This window comes from Polistes dominula, unplaced genomic scaffold, assembly GCF_049000335.1.
Source record: "Polistes dominula isolate Pdom_NZ unplaced genomic scaffold, Pdom_raw_medaka contig_373, whole genome shotgun sequence".
NCBI lineage: Eukaryota > Metazoa > Arthropoda > Insecta > Hymenoptera > Vespidae > Polistes > Polistes dominula.
The window spans coordinates 5,927,443-5,950,873 of record NW_028300899.1 but is presented as its reverse complement, the minus strand read 5'-3'; the positions used below and the strand labels follow the sequence as shown (position 1 = coordinate 5,950,873).

The 23,431-nt window shown below is 28.4% G+C and overlaps 1 protein-coding gene across 1 annotated transcript in view; it reads right to left on the bottom strand.

The window, feature by feature from the left end:
- The window catches only part of LOC107074638 (sallimus), a 138,040-nt gene that overhangs the window by 77,922 nt on the left and 36,687 nt on the right, over positions 1 to 23,431 (bottom strand). Inside the window, 19 exon segments of the mRNA XM_089179482.1 lie at positions 28 to 300; positions 435 to 578; positions 677 to 937; positions 1,210 to 1,353; positions 1,444 to 1,673; positions 1,946 to 2,184; positions 2,262 to 2,610; positions 2,678 to 3,024; positions 3,109 to 3,330; positions 3,433 to 3,638; positions 3,861 to 4,135; positions 4,218 to 4,260; positions 16,076 to 16,281; positions 16,540 to 16,717; positions 21,070 to 21,147; positions 21,226 to 21,406; positions 21,662 to 21,759; positions 22,281 to 22,805; positions 23,005 to 23,190. Of these exon segments, the coding sequence (XP_089035608.1) occupies positions 28 to 300; positions 435 to 578; positions 677 to 937; positions 1,210 to 1,353; positions 1,444 to 1,673; positions 1,946 to 2,184; positions 2,262 to 2,610; positions 2,678 to 3,024; positions 3,109 to 3,330; positions 3,433 to 3,638; positions 3,861 to 4,135; positions 4,218 to 4,260; positions 16,076 to 16,281; positions 16,540 to 16,717; positions 21,070 to 21,147; positions 21,226 to 21,406; positions 21,662 to 21,759; positions 22,281 to 22,805; positions 23,005 to 23,190 (4,185 nt within the window).

Genomic DNA, 23,431 nt, shown 5'->3' with positions numbered 1-23,431 from the left:
ATTTGATTTGTTGTGAAATAAACTTACTGGCTTCTACTGGGCGTCCATCTTTGAGCCACTCGACGCGTAAATCAGCGTCCCCAACTGGCTCTAAACGGGCCTCGAAATGAGCAAACCCACCTTCTCGTATTCCATTTTGATCTTTAATAGGAGATTTAAATTCCGGTGGGCTAGTCGGTTCAGGCTGTTCTTGGACATATTTTTGATGAATAGCCTGTTGATAAGCTTCCAATTCCTCGGCAGCTTCAATATATCTCTGTTGCTCAGGAATACCTAAATCTGTTGTTACACTAGTTCTAGCTGTAATATATTGATCAACAATATTATTAATCTTCAAATCATTTTACATTGCTTTTACTTAAGTCTATACGAGCTGACGATTAACTTAATCAATGAATTTTGTTTTGTTATAATTAATAATTTGTATAATTTACCAAAGACACGAAGAGTCGCGGAGCTGATAGCTTCTCCCAAACGATTCATAGCTTTGACTGTATAAGAACCTGCATCTTCAGCCCGTAGGTGCAATATATTGAGCGAGACGTATCCGAAGTTGAAGATGGTTGTGATTCTTGAACCTAATTGAACAAGAAAATAATATATATATAATAACAAGTTATATTATAAATTGGATCAGAAAATATTATAATTAAAATGATTATTGTTGAATACTAACTAGCTGTGATTGGTCTACCATCCTTGTACCACTCCACTTTCATGGTGGGGTCACTAACAGGTGTCAACTGAGCCTCGAAATGAGCGTTACGACCTTCCTGTAGCTCACCAAGATCCTGGAGTGGTCGGATGAAGACCGGTCGTTGGGAAGAAGATATCTCCTCCACGCTCTCCTGCCTTTGATATTTGCTATAATCCTCCAGCTGTTGGATATATTGAAGACTGTCGGGGTGTTGGCTAGCTTGCTCGATCGTAGCGCGTGCTAAAAGTTAATTAATTTTAACAAAAACATTAACTGGTAATTCATAAAATGTATTTGTAATATTTAGGTTGAATAAACTGAACCAAAAGATGTTCGTACATTTTTTTAATTAACATACCAACCAAATAAATTTTGGATATATTAAATATTAAAAATAAAAACAAACATAATTCAATTATACAATTTGGAATTAAAGTTTTAACACAAATGAATGCACGAACAGGTTTGTTTCATCTTAGATAAATTAAATTATAAATAATTGAAATACTCACGTGTCACGCTAAGAGTGGCACGGGATTCGGCAACTCCTGTTGAGCTAACAACGCGACACAGATATTCGCCGCTATCTTGAAGTACTATGCTGATCAAATCAAGAGAAATAAAGCCGAATCGGAAGATTGATGTAGCTCGTGAACCTACAAATTTAATTTCAATCATATTTATATTTTGTATAAATGTAATCAATTTATTGTAATCATTATTTTATAAATATAACAATAACTTACTTGCATCAAGTGCTCTTCCATTTACATACCACTCAACTCTCATAGTGGGATCACCCACCGGTTCGATTCTGGCCTCGAAGTGAATACGTCCACCTTCAATTTGATGAACGTCTCTCAATGGTATAATAAAACGTGGAGGTGGATAAATTTTATCTTCCTCGGGTGGTGGCAAATATGGTTTTGCACGTTCTACGTGTCTCAGGTAAATCACTTCGGGGCCAGGTGTTGGTCTGTAATAGTAATGAACAACGTTTTAAATAAATTATCATTAATTATTTGAAATTTAACACGTTCCATGTCACGTGTACCCATTTATGATGAAAATCAAATAACCTACAACTTGTACAACAAAGTTGAACAAAAATGGTTTGACAGGGAACATGTTAATTTATAAATGAAACATTTGTATACCTTACATTTCCTTGAATTATTAGTAAGCGTTAGAAAATTATCAGATATGAGATAATTAATCCCTAATTAATATGATTTAATAATAACTTACTCAGGTTCGATGATTTTAGTCGGTCGGGGTAAATTCAAGCGTCTTGGTTCAGGTGCGGCTCCTTTAGGTGTTTCTACGAAAAGCCGTGCTCGGGTTGCAGTGGAACCAGCCACATTTTGTGCGGTACATTGATACCAAGCTGCATCAGAGAATTTAGCGCATGGTATATCCAATGTTGATGCCCCACTGCCGTCCATAGATATGCGCACGTCTGGACCAGGTGCAATTGGTACACCATCCTAAATATAATCAAACAATTAGACTACAGTTCATTAAAAGTATGATTTTAACATTTCATACTAAAAATTTAGTTTACCTTCTGCCAAGTGATTCGTGGAATTGGAGTACCAACCGCACGTGCCATAAATACAACAGGTTCACCTTCTTTAACATTAGTTGTGGTAAAACGTTCAACAAATTTCGGTGCTACAACTTGTTCCTTCTCGATGACATTGAGATTACATTGAAATGAAGTTTCCCCAGCTTTGTTTCTAGCAATGCAAGTTATTACACCTGCATCGGCACGATTCACGTTGGTAATCATCAAAGAGTTATTACCAGATTCATTGACAAGAATTTTATGAGTTAAATCATTGGCTACTTGTTGACCATTGATGTACCATGTTACTTCTGGATATGGTCGACCAGTTACACGACAATCAAACCTATACAATTAACATATTTTTATTATTTAATTTATGTGTGTAATTGAATTATTATTTTATAATTTACCTAGTCATCTTTCCTTCGGTAGCTTCTCGATCATTGCAAGTACGAACGAAATTAGGTGGAAGAACTTTACCAGTTTCCGATTCTGATGACGATGAATCAATTTGTTGACTTTTAACAATTTCTCTTTGTTGCATTTGATGTACAGCTTGATCAACTTGATCACTTGATTCAATGGCCAAATATGCTGAACTTACTGTGCAACCTTGTTGATTTTCAGATAGTAAAGTGTAATGGCCACTGTCTTCTGGTAATGCTACCCTAATCTTCAATGTTGCTTGCTGATTTGAATAACTCATTTCAACTCGTTGAGATTCACGAATCCTTTGACCATTTTTAAACCAAGTCAACTGGAAAATAAAACATAAATTTTATACTTTGTTAATATTATGATTTTAATAAGTTAAGGAAAATTCAATGAAGATCATAATTACCCTTGGTTTGGGATTTCCTGTAACTTTAGCTGTAAAAACAGCATCGGATCCTTCAATGAGTTTAGAATTTCTCGGTTTTTGGGTAATTTGTGCTGGTGCAACCGGACCCAGATTGCGATCAACCACTGTTGAGATTTGCGCATCAGATTCGCCAACAAAACGACGAGTAATCGATTCTCGAAATTCCGTTTCGCGCAATAATCTATATTCAAAAGTATCCACCTATAACAAATAAACGAAACAAATATTATTTTTAATTAATGTTTGATATTATACGATCATATTGTTAAACAAAAAATCATTGTAAGTAATGAATAAAATTACTTTGAAATCTTCGATGCTGGAGGTTCCATTGACATAACTTCGTTTGTCGTAGGATTGTTGATAACTGCGTTGTTGGAAACTTTGGGCGCCAGTTTTTTGTTCAGTTGTTTGGAAACTTTGAGTAATTTCCTTTTTGTAACTACCTAATTGTTGAGGTGGAGCACCGAATCCTTCAGGTTGAATATACACCGAGCAGATAGCTTCTCCTAAAAAACAAAAAAAAAACAAAAAATATTGTTGTAATTAACATTGAATTATATAATAATTATTAATGAAATTTTTATTAATTCGAATTAATATTAAAATTTATTTTGATATATATATATTATGATATATGATATATATATATATATATCAAACAATTATTTGAAATAATTAATTTTAGCAAATATCATTGATTTATTATGAAAAGTATTGTATAAACTTACCATATTGATTTTTGGCACTACACGTGTATTCACCTTCATCTCCCGGACCTATTTGATTGATTTGTAAAGTAACAACACCAGTTTTGTCGTCATAAGACATCCGAATTTTTCGTGATTCCAATAAAGGTACCCCCTTGTGAGTCCAAGTAACGTTAGGTTTTGGATTACCACGTACGCATCCCTCGAATATGGCATTGCCACCTTGAGCAAATCTTGCATTTTTAAATATCTGTTCGAATACCGGTGGCGACGGATCACCTGGTCTTCCGGTAAATCTACAGAATTATTAATAATATTAATAATAAACTAATTCGTTCATTTTTTATTATTTAATCAATATTAAACGTAATAACTTACGTTGGTATCGTTGGTGCCGTTTGCATCACTATTTCCCCTTGAACTGTAAAAAAAAATAAAACAATTTAAAAAAAATGATAAATTAATCTGATTAATTAATTTTAAACACCTGTTAAAATTTTTTGTTTTTTTCACTTCATTTTTAATTAAACTTTTCAATATGTTTTTATTTTATTAATTCGCACTTTTAGGTTTAAGAACGAAATATGTAATATGTAATACATGTGTAATTTTAATTCCTGTTGAAGTAATAGGGTAGAACATGAATCGAGGAAACGAACCGTTTATGTTCGTTATTTTTCCTGTTAATCGTCACGCATCATGGCTATCATACGTTTTCATGGGAATACTTTCGACGCCTAGCAATTAAGCCAATTTGCTCATTAAATTTGAAACCGTACTACGTTGTATAAGAAAAGAAAAATACAAATTGGTGTATCTTGACTTATTATAACGAGACAAATTAAATATCGGTTTAATCAAAATTACGTAGAACGAATTTGATTTGATCTTCATCGTCAACATTATTGTTGAAATAAATCTATTCGTTAAAAAAATTCTTCAAATAATTATCTCTTAATTGCCTATTAAGAACAATAACCAATTAAGAATACACTATCACTATTCATGATGATTATTTTCATAATATAAATAAAATGATTTAATTCATCTTCAACTCAATGATTGAGTTGACTCATTTCTATATCATCATCATTATCATCGTCAAAAAAATCATTTAATTACAATTGTATATATATATAATACGAGTAGTAACACATTTTCTATTTAAAGAATTTGTTCTGGTGATCTACTAAAAGAGTTTGTTTTATAATCTGTACAATGACCTTCAGTATAATGTTGAATGATCGATGAAACAAACAAACAGTGTTGCATCCTACTGGACACACAATGTTACGTTTCATTTATCCTGTCATTTTCGAAGGTCAAGAGTATGCATGTGTCACTTGCATAAAACAAAACAAAAAAATTGGTGGATGAATAAGGGTTGTGATAAAATGTTTTAATAAAAAATGAAAAAAAAAAATATGTCGTATACTTATGAGAATGAGTAAGAGATAGAAAGAGATAGAAAGAGAGAGAGAGAGAGAGAGGAATGTATCACAGTTGAAGAAGGTTGGTATCCTATTTTTGTATCCAGATGGGGATCGCGTTACCCTGGGCCATTTTAGGAGCAACCATCTTTGCTCTGCTCGGCACCAAACGTCGTCGCATAGCGTCCCGACGCTACGTGTCTATGCCGGATGGTTGCGTACCTCGACCAATCATGTTCATCGTTACGCAAAGCCAGTCACTGACCAAAATAAAATAGCTCATAGCGTTAATCTTTCTCCCTCTCACTCTCTCTCTTTCTTTCTCACTAACTCACACATTCTCCTTTTCTCATCCCCTTTACTCTTCGAATATCGTACTTTATTTAACAACAACAAAAATATTTCAAATCATATTGAATATTTCGATTCATCACTTTCATCGTCACGCAAAAGCTTTTCCTAATTAAATAAAAAAAAAATTAAATAAAAATATTTCAAATCACATCGAGAATATTTGGATCCCCAAATAAAAAGAAATTCATAGAATTTCTTAGTTTTAAATTGTTCCGCAGTTATACAAATCTTGTATTGGTTCTTACAGGTGCTTGAATTTCTTTTGGCAATGTTGTGATTAAATATGTTTATTCACATTCACAATAACGAATGAAATTTTATTTCAAAGTATGAATCATAAATAATCGTACTTTTCCTTGGGATATGGTTATGAAGGTGTTTTTTTTATTTGTTGGCATCGATTATGATGAAATCGGTTAACGCGATTTGGAATATTTCGTTGCTTGGAATTTGGCCAAAGTTTTAAGCCAATACGAATTTTCCCTAAAATAATGTTTTTATATTATCATTTAAATTATGCGATCTACAAATTGTTAGACCTTAATTCTTTTTGGAAAATTCCACGATTTTAATAAATGCGTTTTATTTTAAACAAATAATTTAGTTGAACTACAACACTTTGACAACGAACTGAGAATCTTATAACTCGTTGACAGTGATCTTTTGCATCTTGCATCCTTTCCCTTTCCTTTTTACACATCTTTTTCCCCCTTCAGAATAAAATGAATTTTCAAAAAGGGAACGGTAACTAGGTTGAAACAAGAATTTGAAGAAGATTCGAATAAAAATAGCACTGAGTTATAATTGAACTTAACTTAATTGACTTACTGGAATAAAATCATCAGAAAGAAAATCATGAAAGAAAAAAAAAGATAAAATTGTTCGAATAGATGAAATTCATGAGTTAAAGTGACACGAATTAATTAAAATAAAAAAAAGACATTGTATAAAGTGTCAAAAAGTTGTTTATATTCTGATACACCAATTAAATTTGGGTATTCATTATTAAAAAAATGTATTAATACTATCATCTTTGAAATCAAAATTTCGTGGAAGTAAAAAAGACAAAAAAAAAGAAAAAGAAAGAAAGAGAGAGAAAAAGAAAAAGAAATTCTAACTTGAACAAGTGAGGTATCCTATTTTTGTATCAAGATGGGGGATCACGTTACTCTGTGCCATTTTAAGAGCAATTATCTTCACAGTGCACGAGACGCATACTGCAACGACGAGATTGCAATTCTATATGTCTATGCAAAATAAAATTCATATTTTGTAACTAATCTTTCCTATTATCACACCAAATGCAATAATTCTTTCCTATTATTACACAAGATGCAATAATTCTTTTCTATAATAATTTTTTTTTATTTCTTAGTGTTAAGAAATTTTTGAAAAATAATTTCAAACTGTTTTGAAATTAATTTTCAAATTGATTAGTATTATTTTACGATATTTCTATTCTTAAGTCATTTATTGTTTACGATTCATGCTGACGATGACAGGTTGCGTTACGTTCGATCAGCTGTGTTTCAAATTACTGCGGTATACAATTTTTTTTTTTAAATTATGTATCATAAAGTATGCTGATTTAGATAGTTCTTCAATATTTCTGAACATATCTTTTGTTTAATGCGTAATATTCATATGAATAACTATCCTATATAATATTGAATAAATAAATAATTATTAAAACAAAACAAAATTAAATTAAAATCAAAAATTAATTAAATATCAGCAATCTTTCTAAAATATCATTCGTTGTAATAAATTAAATATTTATAATAATAAAAACATATTGTTTGACGTTACTTTGCAAGAATCAATGCCAAATTGAAAACAAGTACGGTTATTCGGCCAAATTGAAATTCCGATGTTGGCAGAACCAATGTCGTTTGCAATTTCTCTTTTTTTTTTAGATACAGTAAACGTTATTATCGTCCGTTGACATTTCATTAGACAATTGAGAGATTCATTTTCTAACAGGTGCAATCATCACGTTTAATTTCATCATTATTATTACAGAATAGAAATTAATTAAACGATTAGTCAAAACACTTTTAGTTAAAACGTTTATGATAATAAATTAAAACCAAATGTTATAAGACACATAATTGCAATTGATGAATTATTATGTTCAAGTTTACTCATAATTATTAAAATATGTTAAAAAGTTTATTCTGAAAAATGATTTTTCTTATTTATAGAGAGAATGAATTGTTTTTTTTTTTTAATGAAATCATACGAATTAGAAATGATTAACAAGTTTCTTAAAATAACATTATGAAATTCAACTTTTTTTGCAGTGGAGATGTTATTTTCAATTTTGATCTAACACTCATTTCTTTCTAACAAGAATAAACAGTCTAATGTTATTTTCTACACATGATTCATGGAAACACCACAGGTATAAAGTATGAGATTTTTGTTATTTTTTTTTTTTGGTTGTTGTTCTACTTAAATGATTTTGGCATAGATTTCATTTGCATCAAATTATGCAATAATATTATAGACAAAATGTAAATACGAATGATATATCCGAGGACATGTTCAATTGGAGAATTGTAACATAATTTTTTGGAATATTTCCAATATCATATATCGACACAAATTTTCTCAAAAGATTGTAATTTTATCAAACACATACAAAGAAATTTATCTGTCAAACACGTAAGAAGAAATGAATTTGTTTTTCTTGGTGGAAAAATTTTCCTCGATAAAATTATATTAAATAATTTATTATATTTATTAATATAAATTAAAACTTTTTGTGAATACTAATTGATAAAATAAATTTTACATCAAATTGTCAACGAATTATATCATTCAAAATTTATTTTATTTTTTTTTTTTTATATACATTCATAAAGAATGAAGTTGTTTTTAATTTTGTAAGAAATAAAAGCAATAAATAAAGTCAAAGAAAAATGATATTTGCATCATTAGAATGACAGAAATACAAACGTCAAAAATCAAATGATTGAAACATATATAGAATGATTGAAATTTGGGTCTATTACTTGTTTGTTTTGTTAGAAATGAATTAAAAATTATTAAATTTGAAATGTGAATTAATATAATAGAAAATTGTTTTATCGAGTAGGGTGAGATAGAGACTAGACTCCTTGGTTAGAATTAGAGGGCAAACGCGTGGTGGAATTTTCAAAAGATGTGGCGTCGAAAGAACACGAAATTCTATCTTTAGATTCTTCGCAGAGGCGGTACTCTCGCATCAAAAATAGAATAACTTTCAGGGGGGGATATTTTTCACTAAGTAACCAAATTCTGAATTAAAAGAGGAGACACCACGAAATTTTCTTCCAACTAATTGAACCAGAAAAAAACAAATATCTTTACATAAAAATTCAGTGTCACATTGATTTGTTTCAAATGAAGTTCAAAACTACTGAACCGATTTTAATACAATTTTTTTTGTATTTTGCGTGATTTTTTTCAATTTATGTTAGTTAGGATTGTTTTTTAACTTAGGATAGTTTTTATCGCGATTATTTTATATTTTTTTAACCCTAATTTAAGTATTTAATTATTTATAGGTTATCTAGGTCTGTAGGTACGATAAATTTCCAATAGATAGCGGTGTATTACAATTCAATTATTTCGATATAACACGTCATACATTTTTTTTTCAAATTGACATATGACATAACTAACCCCTTGCTTTTTATTTTTTTTTTTACTTGTATTATTATTTTATGTATTCCATTATAATAGTGCTAATTTATTAAATAGTTTATAATTATATTTAAATCAACATTTTATAACAAAATCAAAGCAATGTGTGTCAGGAAAGCATCCTAATTATTTTTTATAACAAATATATATGTGAAACATGATCAACAAAAAGAAAAAAAAGTATTATCATGTAACAGTAACAAAAATACAACGCCAAGTTACGCAATAAAATTCCCCCAATTTTACATCAACCCCCCTCCCCATTTTCACTAAATAAATTTCAAGCAATTTGCAAACTTTCTTTTCGCCATGGAATTATTTCATTAATTTTAAATAAATGATGGATTCCATGAGAAAAAGAAATACTAAAAAACTGACCTCTCTGCTGACTGGTGATCTGTTGTCGAGTAACCTGTCGTTCGGTTCTTTGTTGCGTATATTGTTGCTGTTGTTGTTGCTGTATCTGTTGTTGTTGTTGTTGTTGTTGTTGTTGTTGCTGCTGCTGTTGTTGTTGTTGTCGCTTCATTGTGATTTAGAAAAAAAAACGTTCGAAATTGATGTTTCACAACAAAAAAACGTTCCAAAAGATGGAGGGTTTATTAGGGATCAGTATTCTGATCCCTTTTGAATTATTTTCTCTTCAAATTCGTTGACAAAACTTCTTCTTCCTCTTCTTCTTCGTGAACTTTTTTAAAACTTTTTATCTCCAAAAATTAGAAATAACACTCTCAACAACAACAAGCAAAATAATTTTTGTATCACTCGCGTATATCCTTTAGGAATAATCCTTCAGGATCGTATTCTTCGTTTTATATATCTCGAAATATATCTCGAAATATATCGGAAAAAAAAATGATTTATCTTCTTAAGATTATCGCTGAAATATTAATCTCACTCCAGTCGGCAGAAGTCAAGTCATCTTCAAAACTCAAATCCCCGAGACTCTTTTAAACCAAGACGTCGGTCGAATGCGAATTGCCGGCTGAGACGAGTTCGAAAAACGTACGAAACCTCCCACTACTCCCTCTTTACAAAGTAAGAGAGGGGGTTGGTAACGAAGATGATTCTCTTAGAGTAGGGTGAAATTGAGTTTAGGTGAGATGAAGTGAGGGTGAAGTCTTGACGGTTCTTCTTCTTCACACGCGGAAAATTATTATTTATTTAATGACGTAGTATTTTTAAATATAAAAACAACTTATTGTGATTATTTTCTTGAATCAATCGTCATTTTAATTTTTTTTATAACATTTGTTATCTCACTCTTTATTTTTTTTAAATAGAAAAAAAGGAACATTTAGTTATTATGTTGATCAGTTTTTCATATTTGAATTAAGGGTTTTTTTAATTTCAATTAATTAAATTTATTTTAATAAAATTTAAACTTAAATTTAATTTAATTTAATTTATTTTAATACAATTTAAACTTAAATTAAATTTAATTTAATTTATTTCAATAAAATTTATTTTAATAAAATATAAATTTTATTTTATTTTATTTATTTTACTAAAATTTATATTAATAAAATTTAAATTTAATATAATTTAATTTGATTGTGTAAAAATTATTTAATGCAATTAATAATATAAATTCAAATTAATAAAATTCAAAGTAATTTATGGAATTGACGCAAACAATGTAAAAGTATGACAGATGTATTTAAAATGAATCAAGTCATTGAATATTTGACTAATTTAGTTTAAAACCTACGTATTTTCTTATATGATTAATATAATAAATTATAAAAATTAGATATAGACGAAATATAAAACTGTTTAATTCGAATGATTATTAAAAACTTTTAATATATCGTGTTGAATAAAAATAACTAAATGTTCGTGACTGTAGTTGAAAAAAATGTGCCTTGGCTCTTTGTAACAAGACGTAGGCGGGCTTAGTATAACGTGTTTTAAATCTTCGAAGAAATTCAGGATCAGTTTTGTATGTGTAAAATTACTGTAATAATAAACGAATGACATTGACTCTCTTCTCGAAAGTTGCACGAGTTTTTTCTCTCTCTCTCTCTCTCTCTTTCTTTCTTTCTCTTTCTCGTATTTCGTTGATTTCAAGTCAACCCCATTTCGTTTAGTTTCTTCTTCTTATTCTTATTCTATTTTACGTAAAAAAATAACAAAAAGTTTGCAATTATATTTTTACCGAGTTCCAATTCTTTCCTGATCAAATTTGTTTCGATTATGTTACAACTGAATCATCTAATGTTGTGTAATTTTATTATTCACTTATGTTTCCTAAAGACAAATAATTTAATGTTAATTTATTAATTGCACTCGTAATTTTTATTTTTCTTTACAAATATATATACTTAAATATAAAAACTAATTGAAAAAAAAAATTGTACTATATATATTTTTGTTTTAAATAATTACTAAGATAATTTATGTTTTTTCTAATACCCAAAAAATTATATTTTAATTTACTGTCCCCAAGTTTTATATTTTTGAAATAATAAAAATTAAATTTAATTAAAATATATATGTAAGTAAATGTTATTTAGTTCAAATTGAAAATATTACATATATATACGTGTATGTAATTTTTGTTGTTTGAACTATATTTGACAATGATTCAGATATTAAAGTTGACACGATGCAATGAAACGACCCGCGGCTCACGCAGTTCTCGAGCACACTGACAACCGCCCACGCGTCTACGCATTTTCTCCCCCCACTTTCTTGCACTCCCTCTTCTTACATCTCTTCACACCTCTTCACATCTCTCTTACACCTCATCGTACCTCTTATTTACTTACTCTTTTCCCCCATTCCTCTTACTAGTTACCGTACTTGTTTCTTACACTTTCTTTGACAATATGTCACATACACTCGTATTTTGTTATGATTTAATTTATTATTTCGATTATTCATTTTTATCAAATGTCATATCATTCGTAAGACATTTTTTGAGACGAATTTTTAATCTTTAAAATAAGAATTAAAAAAAATATATTTTGTTATATTTTAATATTCAATTAATATGCGAGATTAATAATATTAATATATTTACTATGAAATATAATTAATAATTATATAATATATTAATATTTAATTAATTTTATATAATAAATTAATTTAAAAAAATTAATAATTATATTATATATTAATTATTTATAAATTAATTAATTAATATATAATTATAATTATTAAATTTGAATTAAAAATATTTAAACAATATTTGTTCAATATTTATTTTAAAATTCATTCATTACTTTATTATCTCATATTATTAGTATTAATAATAATATTATTAGTAGTAATAATATAAATATTATTATTAATTATATTTTATTATTAATACTATTTTATTATTGTCAATAATTATTTTCTTTATCTTTTAAATACCTTATCAATTACTTTTCTTTATTTTTCTTGATTAAATATATCACATCATTTTTATATACGTTTTTATGATTTATTCAATTCATATCAAAGATATAAATCTTTCTTAACATTTAATTTATTTTGTTTGAACTATATTTTATCTCTTTCTCTCTCAAAGATATTTTTATGCAACGGTAAAACTTTATTTAATTTTACCTGTCAATTAAAATACCACAATCTTCGTTTCTCTTTTATACTTATTGTTTTATTATTTTTATTCTTTCTAAAAGTCCCCCACGTGTTTTCCTTCTATCTTTATACAAGTTGACTAGTACAACCATTTATAGACTGTATTCATATCTTCATCCCTCCTTGATCTCCACTTCTTGAATCCCATCTTCATTATTTTCTTCTTATTCGATTTCTCTCTTATCATTCGAGATGCATTTTACGATGTTAGAACGATCATAATCATCGAAACGAGAACTCACTGTATCTCCTCACCTGTCCCACAATCGTGATCTATCTTACCTGTCATGATATCAATTACGATCATATTGCTTCATCTATCATTGACATTTAGATATTTGTTTCATAGAATAAACGACAAAGATAAAAAATAATGAATGTGAAGAAATAAAAAATAAATTAGAACAGAAATTAAATAAAAAATACATGTATATATATATATATATAATGCATATTATAAATTAAAATATTTAATTAATAATCAATGAAGATTTATTGTATACATTATGATGATAAAATGTATACAATAATTATATTTTATGTATTTATATATGATATTATTATTATTATTATTATTATTATTATTATTATTATTATTATTATTATTATTATTTATTAATATAAACAAAATATATATATATATATATATATATATATATATTGTGTATGGATATGTGTATCGTGATATTGCATAGTTGGTAGAAGCACACAAACGTAAATTACATTTACCGTGTGCAAGTCTGTTAGGACCAGCGCGTGTCTCGCTCCGATTCGCCAGGATGCGGAATGCTAACGGTTGGACAACATCATTTCTATACACCTACATAACTCTATCGCATGATACGGTAACGATCTGTCAACCGGCTAAATTATTCCCATACTTTTTCTTTTCTTCTTCTTTTCTTTTCTTTGACTATCATCAAAATGAATATTTTGAAGAAATTATTTCACCAAATATATCTTTTACTATAACTGGTAGAACGAGAATATAAAAAGATCAAAGTTCCCAATACAAATATAGATGTAACGGTAAATAATCGTTTTAAAGTTCATTTTGAAAACTTTGAAATTATCTTACTAACCAGATGAATTAGTAGAAATGAAATTAATCAAGAAGAAACCTAAAGAAGAATGAAATAATAAAATACAATATTGAAATCGTGAAATCTTAGTTGAACACGGTAAAAAGAAATTTCCAAAAGCTTTGAATTATTCAATTACAAGATGAACAAATATAAATAAAAACCAACCATCAGAAACCTAAAAAAAAAGAATGAGACATAGAAGACACAATGTTGAAATCATGTGTTAGTTTTGAACGTTTAACGAAAAGAAAAGACCCCATTGAACGATTTAAAAATAAAATTCTCGATACTCGATCTTTGTAGACGTAAAACGAGAAGATAAGGGTGTCAATGGTTAAACTAGAGGTTAAAATTCAAGTGAAGAAACAAAACAAAATAAAAGATACAATGACAGTGATTGGATTGAACGAATTAAAAAGGATGCTACTTGGCCTAATCGTCTCCAACACTTTCCCCCATGTGTCCCTCCAAACTCCCCAAACTCTCCCAGGTCCCCCAGGTCCTTAACCACCCAACCCATCCATTTGTACTCACTTACGAGTATTATTACGCCCATCGTCGTCCCTTCGTACTCTCGTTGTCATTGTCGTTGTCATTGTCGTTGTCATTGTCGTTGTCTTTGTCAAACGAATTTAAAGAACCAGAGCTAATCGTCAGCAACATGTCACCGCAAAATGCGTTGACTTGATCTCGGAACTCTTTCATCAAGGGAAGTGAGAGGGGCAGAAGGGTAAAGGGACTTTTGTTCATTGGCTAAACTTGGTTCAAACAAACTTAAGTGTAATACGTGCATACAGAAGTTTACTATACTGTAATTCAATGAAAAAACATTCAAAAATAATTTAAAAATAAAGAAAAATGATCATTTCTTCTACTTCTATTCATTTTTTAAACGATTGGAGAAGAAAATCAATTAAAAAATAAATGATGAATTGATTTAATTAATTAATCATCGAACGATTTCCAATAAAGTAGCTCACAGCCTGATTATTATCGTCCAGGTAGAAGACATACGGTACAATCTAACCTAAGTGCGGTTTAAACTGCACTCGTACGAAACCTCGTCGGCTACGTGAGTTGTAGGTCAGATCCAGTCGCGCGAGCGTGTAATTCAGACATTATGATGTTGGAAGGAATCGTTGTACAATGCCTTTGGTTTCGTGTTACGAGATAAGAAAGACAGAGAGAGAAAGAGAGAGAAGAAAAAAAAATAATATACACCTTACGTTTTACCTGTTAGGTGTTTCGTAATAACTACAACAAAGTCTACTAATGATAAGTAAATATTAAAATAGTTTATTATATTAATTTATTATATTTTGATTTTAATTATTATTTGAAGTATTTAATTGGTTGTTCGAAACTTTGAAGTATCAAGTAAAAATTAAGTGTGTTAGATAATTAAAAAAATATTTTGATAATTATTTAAAAATAATTTGTTAAAATATTAAATAAAAGGTGTAAAAATAATCAAAACTCGATAGATTAATAGTAAACTTTGAAATATCTTATAGGAAGTATATCAGTAAGTTAAAAAAGGTAGGTCGAATATATGAATCATCATTTAACCCGAGGTAAAGCTTTTAAGCTACTCTCTTAACCAACGAGCTTCTATTTTGAGATTTGTGAAATATTCTTTGAGCGTTACTAATACCCCTCTAGTGTGTGTTTCATCGCGTGTCTGTGTCTATGATTCAACAGTTCCCTTTAAAAAACATTAGTTTGAAGCTTGAACATATTGTCGTGTCCCACCTGCAAAGTAAAACCGAGGAAACGTGGAAATTCTATTTTAACAATTCACGGATAACGACGAGTAATCAATTACTAAGTCCCTGAATGTACCCAACAGCATCTTCTTCTTCTTTTTCTTCTTTATTCTTAACAGATACGTACAATTTATAGTTACGTGGGTAGAAAATAAAAATAAAAAATTAAAAAGTTGTAACATGAACCCTCGGTTTTATATTTTTTAAATAAATCTGATTCATATTTTTAAATAATTCCTAAAAAAACGTTCATAATATAAATCCTTGTTTTTTTTTTTTATATATAGATTTATATCATAATCATGAAGAAAAAAAATGTACTTTACCGTTCGAATTGATCCTGCGAATTGATTGCGAATGTAAATCAGTCTCGTTCCTCTCGTAATCATCCTGATCGAGGTCACAATATGTCCCGTTTCTGTCGATATTGTAAAAATCGAAACGTTTTGGTTTAATGTAAGATTCTTCTCCCGTTCTCTCTGAGTATTCGTATTCATCGTCACGATTTTCAAGATAACTCCCGTCCTCGCAGCTGCAAAAGCAATTCCGTATTTCTTTTTTTTTTTAAATACCCCACAAGTCGGAATGCAGTTAACTAATTTGGGTTGTCTAGAATAATTCTTACTGATTTATAATATTTATATGTATATAAAAAAATGATAGATATTATTGAATTGATTAAAAAAAGAATTTAATTAAATTAAGAAACGTTTAATATTGATCATTAAATTTAAATTAAAAATATTCAAATAATATTATGATATTATGTATATATATATTATTTATCTACCTGTAATTAGGTGCCAGAGAAAATTCGTATATAGATGCGTGTCGATGATTCGTTATAGTGAGTTTGATTTCTTCTCGTGGTAGAAAGAGATCCTTCAATGCTACATACCTTGGTGAACATTCCAATAATTCCTCATCGATGGATCGATTACTATTGTCAGATTGTGAAGGTGATACCCCTGAAATTGGGTTTAATCTAAGATAAAAAAAGCTATTTCTTATTCACTTAAAATTTTTGTTCTTTTTTTTTTTTGCATACGAATTTTTTTGTTCTTTATATATATATACGAAAATTGTAGTAATTATGAATTTGTTTCGATTCATTTTGCTTCATTATTATCTGGTTCATCTTACCACTTTTCGTGTTATTAGCTTAAGTAAATATCATTTTGAATTTTAAACGAGAAAAAAGTAAATGACGTAATCGATATCGAAACATTGTATTATATACAGGTAATACGATTAAAGATCCTTTCAAGCATAAACGAATAACAACGTGTTTGAAATAAATTCAACTTCATATCTTCTTTAACTTAAACCAGTGATCTTTAATTAATCTATATATATATTAAGGTAAATTATCAAATTAATTGGTTATTTAACTTGTTCAAGGTCTCTACTGTCCTATGTATATAAGGTACGATAGACGAAATAAAAGCTTTTCCAAAACAAATTTTAACGAGAGGGAGGGGAAAACAAAAAAAAAGCTTTACAAGCTCTCTTTTTACATCACGTTTGAAATATCCGGTTACGAACGTATTGCTTGACCGTAATACTAAAGTCTTGCTATTCGTTTTTACGACAACCCCTCCCATCCTCTTCTCTTGATCTAGACGAATATTTGTCAATGAACGTTTATCAAAATAATTTGTCCAACATTTATCCTCTATTTCATACAAACATTACATTCATTTGCAGTTTTTGAAGATGAACAAAACTTCGAACAAATATTTTTGAAAGAATGATCCTTTAATTGTGTTTTAATTTTTTTTTATTTCGACATGAAGGGAAAACACGTGTATGTGTTTGTGTTTTTGTTAACATATGTCGACTAATTTAACCTGTGAATTTTTTTCTTTTTTTTTCTCAATTTATTTCCTACGAAATTATTTTATTTTTGTTTTTGTTTTGACCAAACTTCTTACGAGTTTTAATAATTTCTCATACGAATAATAATTTTGATAATATATGAATTTTTAAATATATATTTTTTTAAGCCACCAGTGGTATTAAAAAAAGAAAAAATTCCCCCTAGAAAATAAAAGAAAAAAAAATTATAAAACCTAGACTCTCATGCACACGCAACTCCTCAATAAACTTTTGCAACATTCTAAAACGTTCCCATTTTTCCTCTCGCAAAATTTTGCTGCGATCGGCGTTGCTATTTCTGGCCAATTCCCCTGCGTGCCAGACCCTCCCACCCCTCCTCCTCCTCCTCCTCCCTCTCGAAGAGTATTCCTCTATCGTTTCTTTCATCGTGACTCTCTTTGCTCGAAGATTAAAATTATTGTGCGTAAGTGTGTGTGGTATGTGTGAGAAAGAAAGAGAGAAATAGATAATCACACTTGACAATTGGGTGACACTTTTTAAAATCTGTCATCCTCTTTTTACCCAAAAAAAATCTTACAAACGATTTTAATTTGTAATCAAATCTTACTATTTTTGGGTTTCTACTTTTGTCTACGAATTTCTTTTAAATCGTCTAAAGCGAATGAGATTTCGCGAAATATACGTTTACGTTCTTTTATTGATATTCGAAGAAGAAGAAAAAAAAATAGAAAAAAAATTATGATAAACATTTTTTAAAGAATTGTAACTAGTATACATACGTTAGTGTTGTTTATACTACGTTTATTCTTAGGATAGAAGATTCAACAATTTTCATACGTAATTTTACGATTTACCTTGCCTTTATATTTTTATATCTTACGTTGAAAATTTTTTTCAATATTAATTATTTATTTATTAAATTTATATAGGAAAATTAATTTTTTTTCTAACTATTTACATTAAAACAAAATACATTTTGATATGCAATAAAAATGACACAAAAATTTCTTTTTACTACCAACGTTTTTGAAAAATCAAATCATAATATTAATAATATTGTTATTTACAATATATATATAATAACAATAATATTATTGTTTTATATATTATATTACAAGTAGTTTCATTTTTGTTGCAAATGAAAGAAATGTTAAATTAATTAAAACATACCTGCTATTTATATATGTGTGAGTGTATGTATATGTATATGCATATATATACGTGCAATAAGTGACCCGTTACCCAAAAATTAGTAATGATATTCCAAGTGTTAGTATAATGACTCATAATCTCGAATTTAAATACTAATATTCATTAATTATAAATAATTGTAAATAAGATTCATTCATGCATAATTTAATATGAATTATTTTTTTTCTACTTAATTATTATTCTATATCTACATTTATAATCCCAAGATTACATTCAACGATTACATTTTACAATTAATTAATTAAATTTTTATTTATAACAAAACCTTTACTTTAATGAATTCATTTGATTTGTTTTTTTATATACATGCAAATAAGTGTGAATATATATTATTCATCATAGCAAAAGTTAAACCATGAAGTACCCATGTAAAAATAATTTTGTTTTTTATTTTTATTTGTTTATTTTATTTTTTTTTTTTTTATTATTATTATATGAAAAATAGCGACAGCAGGGCGGGAGAGAAAAAAATAAATTGTTACACCATAAATAAACCCAGCATATTTTTTTTTTCATGTATATATTGCAGAGGAAGCACACGTTTATTTACACAGTAATATCATCCAATAGGCGTTGGTGACGATGATAAGAACAAATAACAATGATTTTGTATATGTTTTTTTTTTCTTATCTTTCTTATTTTTTTCTCTTTTTCTTTTTTTTTTCACAAATGTGTGTTTGCGACAATCTCGTGCTATTTTTTTTTCTTTCTTTTTTATTTATCTTCGTCATAAATTTATTCATTTATTTTTTAATTAAATTGAGAAATAAAATTTGATAAATGCCAAAAAAAATTTGAAAGAAAAAAATAACACAACACACATTTCGACAATTCTTTCTCGATTATCTCAACCCGATTTTATATTCTCATCTCGAATGAAAAGAAAAAAAAATAATTTGTAATAATATCTCTTATCGTTCGTCTAGTTTTTTTTTTTTTTTTTTTTTTTTAATAAGTAACAAAATGTGACTAGCATTTCTTTTTCATTTCTTGTTTTTTTTTTCTTGTTTTTCTTTCTTTTTCTCGTTCGAACAAAAAAGACATTTATTTTGAATAGATTATTATTAATAAATAAGATAATTTAATATTTTGATTTTTTTAAAACAATTTTGAGAAATGTAAATGAACGTTTATTTTTTTTTTTAGAATCTTCTCTCTTTTTCTTTTTTTTTCTTTCTTTTTTATTTCAGATCCAACTTTTTTTATCTTCTTTTTCTTCTTCTCGTTTCATTTTACAAAAAAATTTTCTTTCATCTTTTTCTTTACATTTTTTAATGCATTTAGGGTACAAGTGAATTCTAAATAATTTTGTATGAAAAATAAAAATCAATAAAGATCATTTATTTTTTTTTTTCATTTTTTATGATAGGTTGAGAAAAAAAGTTAGAAAAAAAGATAAAAAGAGAGAGAGAGAGAGATAAAGAGAGCAAGAAAGGAAAAAAATGCAAGAGAAATAAATACGTAAGTGAAAAAAAAATAGCCTATGAAAGCGATTTATTATTATTATTATTATTATTAATATTATTATTATTTTTTTTTTATTTTTTCTTGTTTTTTTCGAAATTCTTTAGAAAGTCTCAGCAACGACAAAAAAATGCATTTTTCATTTATTATTTTAGTAAAGTAAATTCTTCTTTTTTTTTTATGTACGCGCGGCTACGGAACAAAATAAAAATAATAAAAAAAAAGAAAAGAAAAAAAAAAGAGAAAAAAAAAGTCAAAGTAAAAACAACCATTAACTTATTCGAAACAAATAATTCATCTTAAAATTCATCATCTTCTTCTTCTTCTTCTTCTTCTTCTTTTTCTTCATCTCGTACACTCTCATTTAAACAATTTGACTAGAATTTCTCGTCCATAATTGCGAATTATTTTTTAATTTAAAAAATACAAAACAATCTTACTGCAGTTGAAATCAAAAGAAAGAAAAATCGATCAACTTTGTAATTTTAATTTTTTTTAAATTTCTTTCTTTGTTTTTGTTTTACGATTTTTCAAAATTGATGAAAGATATGAGAGTTGAGTTTGAAAACAATTATCCCAAGCTATCATGAAAACACACATAATTTCAATTAACAATTTCAAATTCCCCATGGACGATAATAGAAGGTTAGAAAACATTTTCCACCACCCCTCATTACCATAAGCTTTACCATTACATTTTTAAGTTTGGTTGTTGTTGTACCACCTTCGTATTTTTTTAATATACTAACACCTTTTTCCATCATCATCATCATTAAATGGGTGCGTATATTGATCGTCTGTTACCTGGGACCTGCAAGGTTGACGAAGTTACGGTTGAGCCTAAACCATTTGTGGCAGTGCAAGCATAAGTCCCAGCATCGTCTAACAAAAATTCAAATAAAAGTAAATTGTTAAATTATAAATGAAAAAAGTGTATATACAATAAAATGATAAACGTACCAGGATAAGCATGAGCAATGGTTAAACGACATACACCATTTCTATAATGTATTTCATAGTTGGTTGAATTTTCAATGATTCTGCCATCCTTTGACCATAAAATATTTGGTTGTGGTTCTGCTTGAACAATACACTCGAATCTAGCGGTTTGTCCACTCACAACAGCGATGTCTCTCAATGGCTAATATCAATTTCAAATAAAAATCATCTAACATAATTCTAAAATATATATAGGGTGATTCACTAGCTTTTGCCAAAATGACTTAACCTAATCAAAAAACACTAATATCATATTGTAGTCCTGAATTTTGTCTTGCAACCTTTTTCTTATCCACTTTTCTGCAACTATCATACTTTATTCTATTTACGTGGCAAGTACTTGTGAATCACCCTGTATATTAGATTGTTATGGTTTAAAAATAAACATTAAATTTACCGTGATAAAGAGAGGTGCTTTCTTTGGTAATATTTCAAGATAAGGTTGAATTACTTCTTTAGCTGATGAAACCCCATTACTCGTTGGCCATGGTGAACCTGTTTAATTAAACAATACTATTATTTAAACTTTTTAAACAAAACCCCATAAAAAAAGAAAAACATGATATAACATTTACCCCAATACCACCTTCTATATATAAGAGCTTACTGATAAAGCAATGAACAAAAAAATGCTGAAAAAGAAACAAATACCATGCCTAAATATACTAATGCATTAAGTTAGTCATTAATTGGAAGGGTAAAGGGTTTCCTTCTTATATAAACAATTCCCATTATAATTCACATGCATTAAGTGAAACAATAATTTCTATTTCTTTATCAATATTATCAAATATTCCAGAACTATTCGAATAATAACCAAAATTTCTAAAACATGTGTGTATGTGTGTGCATGTTGTATATGTTTTGAAAGCAGCTTCAAGCTTATGGTCATCTAACCCAATAAAACAAATTGCAAAGCAGATAATAACGTATCTGAAACTAGCAATCAAAATGAGCTTATTGCATGACAATGAATAAACAATGCAAGGATGTTTTGAAAAGGCAGGTAAATATACCTGCAGAATCCACGTTGCTTGGTGGTCCAGTTGCACTACTGTATCGGGGAGAAAGACTCGGCAAACTTGGACTGAGGGAAAGTGGGCTAGGCGTGGTGTGATCCCATCTGGACGGTGACGGTGAACATGGTATTACCAAACTAGGTGGTGCTGGCATAGTTGTATTATCTCCACCAAACCCTGGATACCTTCTTCTAGCATTCTTCGTATCTTCAGCTTCAGAAAATTCACTCTCAGATGTTGGTTCCCATTTAACTGTTTTTGATGGTCCAAATTTCGTTGATTTAGTTGCACGTGACGATGAAATGTTACTACTTTCTTTTTTAGCATAACCATTTTCTTTTTTGGTTGTAAATTCGTGTACTATTGGAACCTCGATATCACTTGCTCGTCTTTGACCTTGAATCGTTTTGTTGGTACTGGTTATGGTTTTTTTACCTTCGCCAGGTAATACGATGCCAAATTCATAACCGAAATCATACTTGAAGTATATTAATCCAGTATCCGGATCGATTTGCTTCATCCCTGTAGTAGTATAGTTGTTCATTGATGATAAACTTATATATATAATCATAATTTATATTTTATTGGTAATTTACTTTGTAGAATATTTCGATAATAATTTATTACGATTAGCATTTGTTTAATAAATGTGAATTTAATTGTCTATTATATTTTTGAAATGTGTTTTATGTTAAAAATCAAATGTTTAATGTGTGTTTACCGTGTTCAGCAACCCGAGATTCTTCTCTATAAGTCCGTGGTTCGTCACCATCGCTAACACGACTCTCAGCAGGATGTTTTAAGATTGGTTTACCTTGCTTCAGATCCGATTGGATGTCGCTTACGAATTTTTCGGTCTTCGATTTGAAGGTACTCGTCATGTCGCTCATATGACGTGACGCCACGTCTGCGGATGTTTCAGATTTTTTGGTTTTTGTTTCGTGTTACGGGATATGAGCTTGTCAGCAAATATTTTATTATTTTTTTTTTTCAAGAAAGACAGAAAACAGAGGAAATAATATGTTTGTATGTGTGTGCGTATAAATGAAAAAGAAAGACAGGTGAATAAAGTACTATAGAAGAAATTTTAAGATTAAAAAAGGATGGGAAATGAAAAATAGAGAAAATAATTGTCAATAATTAATGAA